Source organism: Galeopterus variegatus, unplaced genomic scaffold (assembly GCF_000696425.1).
Source record: "Galeopterus variegatus unplaced genomic scaffold, G_variegatus-3.0.2 Scaffold1148, whole genome shotgun sequence".
NCBI classification, from domain to species: domain Eukaryota; kingdom Metazoa; phylum Chordata; class Mammalia; order Dermoptera; family Cynocephalidae; genus Galeopterus; species Galeopterus variegatus.
In genome coordinates this window covers 379,276-388,343 of record NW_007727259.1, presented here as the reverse complement: position 1 = coordinate 388,343, position 9,068 = coordinate 379,276, and the positions used below count along the sequence as shown (strand labels likewise).

The 9,068-nt window shown below is 36.6% G+C and overlaps 1 protein-coding gene across 5 annotated transcripts in view; it reads right to left on the bottom strand.

Moving 5' to 3' along the window:
• Positions 1 to 8,474, bottom strand: part of POGZ (pogo transposable element with ZNF domain) — a 40,555-nt gene extending 32,081 nt beyond the window's left edge. For 2 of the 5 annotated variants that reach the window (XM_008575162.1, XM_008575163.1), the window contains exons 1-2: positions 8,348 to 8,471; positions 7,195 to 7,353 (exon numbers count right to left, since the gene is read on the bottom strand). In XM_008575162.1, the coding sequence (XP_008573384.1) occupies positions 7,195 to 7,353; positions 8,348 to 8,471 (283 nt within the window). Of the gene's footprint in view, positions 1 to 7,194; positions 7,354 to 8,347 lie in introns of all 5 variants that reach the window. The other 3 variants (XM_008575161.1, XM_008575165.1, XM_008575164.1) reach the window with 3 other exon arrangements.
• Positions 8,475 to 9,068: the final 594 nt, after the last annotated feature.

Here is a 9,068-nt window from a genome sequence, read left to right as displayed (position 1 = left end):
GGGAGCGCCGCCGCGCTCCCAAGCGGCGCACTGCAGCAGTGCGCCACCGGGCCGGCCCCTTCATTCTTTTAAGTTTACTTACATACCCGTAAAGTGCAGAGAAAGAGGGCTAAATACAACAGCAGTTGAAAATCATAATTAGTTGTATAGTAAGAAATTTATAAATTAAATTTACATTATCCACAGCTCAGAATTAAGCAATAGTTTAAATCAGTTCATAGTATCTCTTTCCTATGAAACTAGAGGATCAGTCAGAACTATAGGAATAATTTCTAAATACTGAGTAGTGGAGTCTAAAGAATATCAAAAAGAATAGTAAAGGGCCGGCCCGGTGGTGCACTCGGTGGAGTGCGCCGCTTGGGAGCGCGGCAGCACTCCTGCTGAGGGTTCGGATCCCATATAGAGACCGGTCCGCTCACTGGTTGAGCGCGGTGCGGGCGCGACACTGAGGGTTGCGATCCCATTACCGGTCACGAAAAAAGACAAAAAAGGAGAGAAAAAAAAAAAAAAAAAAAGAATAGTAAAAATGTTCCAAAATTTTATTCCTGACACTTTCTTAAAAAAACAACAAAAAATCCCCAGCTTTAGTGAGATATAATCCAGATATCATCCATTTAAAGTGCACAATTCGGGCTGGCCCGGTGGCGCAGTGCTACAGTGCGCTTGGGAGCGCAGTGGCGCTCCCGCCGAGGGTTCGGATCCCACATACAGACTGGTTCCCGCTCACTGGCTGAACAAGGTGCGGGTGCAACACCGAGGGTTGCGATCCGTTGCCGGTCCCCGTCCGGTACGGGCGCGACACTGAGGGTTGCGATCTGTTGCCGGACACGAAAAAAGACAAAAAGGGGAAAAAAAAAAAAAAGTGCACAATTCAGTGGGGTTTTTTGCGTATCTACAAGGTTGTGCAACCATCACCACTATTTAATTCCAGAACACTTTCATCATCCCCAAAAGAAACTCCATATCCATTAGCAGTTATTCCCCTTTCTCTTCTCCCCTGGCCCCTGGTAACCACTAATCTACTTTCTGTCTCTATGGATTTGCCTATTCTAGACATTTCATATAAATGGAATCATACACTATGAGGCCCTTTGTGCCTGGCTTCTTTCACTTAAGCATTCTGTTTTCAAGGTTCATCCATATTGCAGTAGGTATAGTATTTCATTCTTTTTTATGGCCTAATTATATTCCATCGTATGGATATTAACACATTTTGTCTCTCCATTTATTAGTTGATAGTCATTTAGGTTGTTTCCACTTTTGTCTATGATAAACAATGCTGCTATGAATATTTGTGCACAAGTTTTTGTGTGAACATGTTTTCAGTACTCTTGGGTATATAACAAGGAGTAAAACTGCTGGGTCACATGATAAGTCTATGTTTAACTTTTTAAGAAACTGCCAACTGTTTTCCAAAGTGGCCACACCATTTTATATTCTCACTAGTAATTTATGAAACGTCCCAATTTCTTACATTCATGACAATACATGTTATTGTCCATAATAATGGTATGGCTTTTTTATTACAGCCACCCTAGTGAGTGTAAAGTGGTATCTCACTGTGTTTTAGATCTGCCTTTCCCTAATGACTAACGATGTTGAGCATCTTTTGATGTGCTTACTGGTCATTTATATATTTTCTTTGGAGAAATGTCTGTTCAGAAATGTCTTGCCCATTTTTTAACTGGATTATTTATCTTTTTATTATTAGGTAGTGATAGTTCTTTATATGTTCTAGATATAGTATCCTTATCAGATATATGACTTGCAAAATTTTCTCATTCTATGGGTTATCTTCTCACTTTCTTGATTGTATCCTTTCAAGCATAAAATGTATTAATTTTGGTAAAGTCTACTTTTTTCTTTCTTTGGTTACTTATGCTTTTGGTGTTAAATCTAAGAAACCACCGCCTAACCCAAGTTCGTGAAGATTTATGCCTATGCTTTCTTCTAAAATTTTATAGTTTTAGCTTTTACATTTAAGTCTTTGATCTACTTAATTTTTGTATATGGAGTGAGTTAGGGGTGCAACCTCACTCTTTTTCATGTTGAAAAATATCCAGTTGTCCCAGTATCATTTGTTTAAAAAACTATTCTTTCCCCATTGAATTGTCTTGTTACACTTGTTGAAAATCAGTTGATCATAAAAATGAGTGTTTATTTCTGAATTCTCAATTGTATTCAACTGTTCTGTCTTTCTTTAAACCAATCAATACCAAACTGTCTTGATTTGTAGCAAGTTTTAAATCATCAGGTGTGAGCCCTCCAACTTTATTCTTCTTTTTCAAGATTTTTTTTTCTATTCCAGACACTTTCTTTTAAACATTGTTTTATATTTTCTTGTTCTCCAAAGTAAATAAATATTTGAAAATTAATCTGTCCAACAAGCACCAAACAGAATTTCCAATACAACAGAATTGGGCATCATTATGCCCTGAAATATACTTTCTGATGTGTCTAACAACGACTATGAAAGGATTACATATATGTATTTTTTAAACCAACTATCACCCTCCATGGAACAACAGGTATTATGGAGGATAGAACAAAATTGTACCCTCCCTGTCTCCATTCGTTGACTTTTAAAAAAATTATCATTACTTTATAATATTTGTTCCATATAAAATGTTACATAAATTTAAGTTACAAAGCATAATGATAAAACAAAAACTCTTGAATCTGTCACCCAGCTTAGGACTGGACCATTATAAATACTATTTGTATGCTCCTACTCATTACCAATCCCTGGCCTCTGTCCCAGAAGCAACCACTCTCCTGAACTTACGGTTAGCATTCTTTTGCTTTTTAAAAAACTACACATTTCCATAAATATATATTTTAGTTGTATTTGTTTTTGAGCTTTATTAAATTGGTACAATATAGCCATAAGATAGTCATTTTATTCAATTATATATCTAACTATGTGGTATGTATAGTTGTAATTTATTCATTTTCACAGCTACATAATATTCCTTTCATTCATCATAATTTAACTATCCATTCTCCAGTCAACTGTCATGTGGGCTGTTTATGTGTCTTTTGCAATACCAAATATGCTGCTGTTATGATTTAAATGTGTCCCCCAAAAGTTCATGTACTGAAAACCTGACCCCCACTGTAAGAGTATTAAGAGGGTGGGAAATCCACTTATGGTATTTGAATGGTGGGGCCTTTAAGAGGTGATTAGATTGTTAAGGCTGAGTCCTTGTGAATGGATTGATCCATTCAGGGAGTAATGGACATGATTCTGATGGCTTTATAAGGAGAGAAAGTTAATTTTCTCTTGCGCAGCCCATTCTTGCCATGTGTGAGATGCTGTAGAGAGTCACCCCACCCGGAAGAAGGCCCTCACCAGATGTGTTCCCTGGACTTTGGACTTCCCAGCCTCTGAAACTGTTCCTTTATAAATTACCCAGTTTCAGGTATTCTGCTATAGCAACAGAAACTAATGCAGCTGCTATAAACATTTTTGCTCACATCTCCTGGTGCACATGTTCAAGGATTTCTCTAGGGTTTATCAGTAGAAGAGGAACTACTAGGTTGTAACATATGCATGTTTGCCTTTGCAAAATAATATAAAATCATTTTCCATACTGGTTAACACTATTTCAATCAACAATATATACAGCCCTCTCCAATACTTGGAACTGTCAGATTTCTTAATTTTTGCCAATCTAGTGGTTGTAAAATGGAATATTATTCTAGCATACATTTGCATTATCCTGATTACTAAAGAGGTTGCACATTTTTTCAGATGGATTCCTGGCCTTTCTTGTTTCCTGTTCCATGAAATTCCGGCTCATGCCTTTTGCCTATTTTTCTCCTGAGCTGCTTATCTTTTTACTGTAGGTTCTTTACATATCCTGGATACTAATTCTTTATAAAGTAATATATGCTGCAAACACCTTCTCCCAGTTTGTGGCTTGTCTTTTCAGTTTTTAAAATCATGTCTTTAACACAGTTCAATTTATTAATCTTATCCTTTAGGGTTAGCTCTTCTTTTGTATTTGGTTTAAGAAATCTTTCCCGCTTCTGAGGCCATAAAAGTATCCTCATATTTTCTTCCAAAAGCGTTAAAGTTTGCTTCTCCCATTTAAATCCTTATTCCATTTGGAACTGATTTGTCGGTGTGTGTGAAGTAAAGAACCATTTTTTTCAGCATATAAGTAACTGTCCCAGTGTCACCCATGGCCTCGTCCCTCCTTCCCCAATGATCTGTTATGCCAGCTTTGTCATATATCAAGTTTCCATATGTGCATGGGACTCTTGTTTTGTCTACCTCTATGCCAATGTCTCATAAGTTTTGCTGCTGGAGTGAGAAGAAGTCTACTTAACGCACCACTGTACAGCAATGCCTAGCCCCTGGCACAGAACAACCACTTAAAGATATTCGCTGCATGAATGGATATTTCTAATAAGATTCTAAGCTTTTTGCAGGCAAGAACCATGTCTCACACTTATTTATTATAATGTCACGAAGTCTAATATATAAGCATGTAATATGGATGCAAGATATGTTAAACTGACTTGAAAAGAGAATACTTTACCTTTCCTCCACAGTTCTGGAGGTCACACAATAGTATTTTAATAATTTCAAACCCTGACCTACTGCCCGTCATTTACTTATGTATGACACAAAATAGTAGATTAGTAAAGAAAAAAGGTTATATATCAATATGACATGAGTTCAACATGAGATGGGTGGAGAGTTGGTTATTCATTTATTCATTCATTCATTTATTTATTTTCCACAGCTGACCAGTAGAGGGATCTGAAGAGAAGGGGTCTTAAAATCTTCCTATTATGCTAAATGAAATAAGCCAGGCACAGAAAGACAAATATGGCATGATCTCACTTGTATGTGGAATCTAAAAAAGTTGAACTCATAGAAGCAGAGAATACAATGGTGGTTGACAGGTGCTGGAAGGAGGCGGGCAATGGGGAGATGCTGGCCAAAGAGTACCAAGTTTCAGTTAGAACGCATAAGTTATGGAGATCTATCATACAGCATGGTGACTATAATCAATAATGATGTACTGTATACTTGAAAATTGCTTGGAGAGTAGAACTTAAACATTCTCATCACAAAAAAATAAGTATGTGAAATAACTGATAAATCAATTAGCCTGATTTAATAATTTGCAATGTATATCTCAAAACATGTCATAATATACCATAGATATATACAATTTTTATTTGTCAATTAAACCTCAATAAAACTGGGGGGGGGATAAATAAAATCTTAAGATCAAGAATCAAGAAAACGCTTTTTATGTAGAGAGGGCAAGAAAAATAAAAGAAACAGGGAAATTATAAAAACCGAATCAATGCACAAAAAAGTATGGTGTTCTAAAATATAATTACTGGTGGCAGTGGCTATTAGTGACTAGCAGCCAGACTGGTTTTAAAACTGGTTTAAAAGGAGGGTGGGTACAATGTTATAACACCAAAGTCAAGGGTTCGGATCCCCATACTGCCAGCTACAAAAATAATAAAAAACAAAAGAGGGTGGGGAGTAGGAAAAAAAAAGTCAACTTTTTAACTTTCTAAAGAACCTAGTATATGAGGTGAAACAATACTGAACTGCTTGAAAGTTATTCTCCCTTCCTATGTTATTAATGTAGGAAGTGGACAATTACTAATACAATTAAACTGAAGAAAGGTGAACTGGGTCTATTCTAAAGTCTCATCCCTATAGCTAGGCTAGCATTTCAAGAGTACATGATGAAAACAATTACACAATTATATGCATTATACCAGAAACAACAACAACAAAAAAAACTCAACAAATTGGACCATTTAGTTTATGTTTTATGTATGAAAATTTGGGGGAAGAACACTCAAGACATAATGTAACTGTTTACCAGTCTACACCCACTTTTTTCTTTTTATCATAAACATGGGTTAACATTTTAATTTAAGTACTAGCAGTTTACAAAGTAAATAAAATCAATTTATATATATGTATTTTAAAAATAAGTACACAGGCCCTAGGCAGACTCAGGAATCAAGGGTCCATTCATTCAAGGAGTCAAGGAGACTAGGCCATCTCAGCGTGTCATGAGATACTCAGCCATCTTGGAATGGGCCTTGGAACCCCAGGATCAAAGAAAAGTTTAGCTAAACTGGCTGCTAACAGAACTTTGACAGTTTAATAGAAACACAGGAAAGCAGTAATATATTGGTGCTACCATGAGCTTTGAAGTCCAGATAATTCAAATCCCGTTTAGTCACTAATCAATTATTTGATCTTAAGCAAGTTATTTGATCTCAATTTCCACATGTGTAAAATGAGAGAATTCTCTACGTAAGTGGTTCCCCATCTTTATATATAACTTATTTATTTATAAGTTAAAAAAAAAAAGTCTAAGAATTTCCCATATGATGATAATCATATTTTCAGTACTGGAAAATTGAAAACCTATGGAAATTTATATATAGATTTAAAAGTCTGATAATATCTAAAGTTGGCAATAATATGGGGAAAGAGCTATTGGTCAGCAACCTATTAGAGCAATTCGATAACATCTGTCAAACTTTAAATGCCTGATTCAGCAATCTCACCACTAAGACTTCATACTGCAGATATCACTGGGCCTATTTTAATTATAAATCATGAGAAATAACTTGCTAATAACTCACCTTCAGAGTATAGAAACAGTCATCAGAAATGAAATAGATACCAGTATGATATAGCCTCTCTAGTCAATAAATACACTAAAAACACTACTCTTTCACCATTTCTTTCAGGTGGACAACAACCCTATCCCGTCTTCCATACCCAGGAACCAAAAACCAAGTGAATCTGCCAGGGAAAATAAGAACAAAGCTGCCCTTGGGAAAATTCTTACCAAACTAATGGGACTCTAGCAATTAAAAAAACAAATACGACCAAACAAACAAACAAAAAGTCCCCGATCTCTTTAATAGTTAGGAATTTGGGGTTTACATTTTATCTCCTGGAAATTAGCAGCAGCAAGAATCTGCTGCCCTGACTTGAAACACCAGCATCAATTCAGCACTAACTTAGAAGGAACAGCACCACCTACAGATTCACTTCCATATCAGAGCATCATTACTAAATTCATTCTCCAACTAATAGAACCACACCAGTAAACAGGTACAGCTGTCCCTAAGACCTTTTTTTCTCTCATCCCTCTTGCCCAGGAAGAATTTCCCAATAATCCCACTTACCATTGTTGTTGGCAATTAGTGTGACAAGAGTCTTCTTTGTACTGTCGCTGTTCTGTGCCCCGCTGCTACTAACGGTGGTGGATGTAGAGAGGTGCCCAGCAACAGAAGCATGGGCAGCGATGGGCACTGGAGCCGAGACTGGCTGCTGGCTCACAGAAACTGTGGGGAAGGGGAGGCACAGTCACTTGGAGACAGGGACAGATGACACTAAAGGATACTGCTCTAATCTTCCTTTTCCATCTTGTTCTGGGTCTCTATGGCCAAAAAGTTTCCTATTTTATTCATAAAATCCAACTGTTCATCTGATTTCTCCTCTTCCTTTTCTCTTAGTCCACCATTTAGACACAATCCCTTTTTCTTTGTCTCACATTTCCTGATTAATTTAGAGTACTGAGCCCACAGAACCAGGATTTTAATGCTTTGCTTATATAGCACTAGCAAACCCCTAAACTTGAAAGTTTATTATCGCCACTACTCATATTCATAACCATGCATATTAAGCCATCCATCCACCAGACCCTGAACTGTGTCCTGTTTCAGCCTAAACCAAAGCCATCTTCAGGTCTCAAGGCAGGAAAAATAAAAATAAAGAGCAACAGGTACAATTTAGGGGAGAAAAAGAACTACCACCCACTTTCTGAGATCAGGGCAATCTAGAATTTGACCCTGCAATATCACCTTTATGAAAGAGAAGCTAAGATGCCTAAATTTGTAAACTGTCCATGAAGGCAGACACAAAGCAATTTCTGCTCAGCTCACAAAGGAAACCAAGGTCAAGTAAAACAAAAAAAACAACCACAAGACTATGGGAACCTGTTTTTATGAGCACTCATACACACCACCATGACTTTGCATTCTTGATCATACATCATTTGGTAAAAGAACTGACAGATGTTTGATAAACATTGATTAATCCAACCTCTCGATGTTTTTTTTTTAAATGAATTAAATATAGTGTTTCTAGCTTTAAGGATGAGAAAACTGAGCTATTTACAGGCTAGCGTGTAGAAAAGAAGGTAGCAGCAGTGCACAATGAGGCATCTTAAAGTCCTGGATTCTTAAAGTTCTTCTCCACCTCACACTTTCTTAACCAAAATGCCATTCAATTTAATTAATTTAAACAACAAACTAAGATCAAAACAGCTTTTATTACCTGTAGTAGTTTTATCCACTGAATTATAATCTTCAACTACAGAGTCCTCAATGACATCACTGATTTTCTGCCATGGCTCCAACTCCTCCTCCTCACATTCCATAAACAGGTCGGTGTCTGCCATACTAAAAGAAAAAAAGTTTAAATCACCTAAATATAGGAGAAATAGTTTTATACAAAATATGGAATCAGATTATCGACTCCACTGGTAACCTACCCCGCAACCCCCACCTTCTGCTCCTTCTTACCATTTCCCCTAACCTCCCCACACTTCCAAGGGTTCAGTATTACAACTTGTATTCTTGAATATGAGAATCCATTCCACAGCAAATACTTTTATAATTAGGACTACAAAATCTTAATGTATAAATACCTATGGCCAGGATTAGGGTGAGGCGAGTAAAGTGAGTCAGGCAAGTGTGCAGGGTCACATCCAGTCTTTATTTAAAATCGATATTTTGTTCATTATCAATTGTTTTGCATTAATATTGATCTTTAAAAAACAATGCATTAAAATGCTAGTTACTGTGATTACTGAGCCTTTTTTTCTCCTTTAAATTCTACATGTAAGATGAGAACCTCACTTGTCAGAGTTCCAGTCCTACTATTACCTTGTACTTTTAGTCTAGGAAATTCTGGAAGCTACCCACCATGAATTCAGTCTACCATAAATTTGAAAACACTGCCCAAGTTCCATGCCTCTTTTAAAAATAAAGTCTAC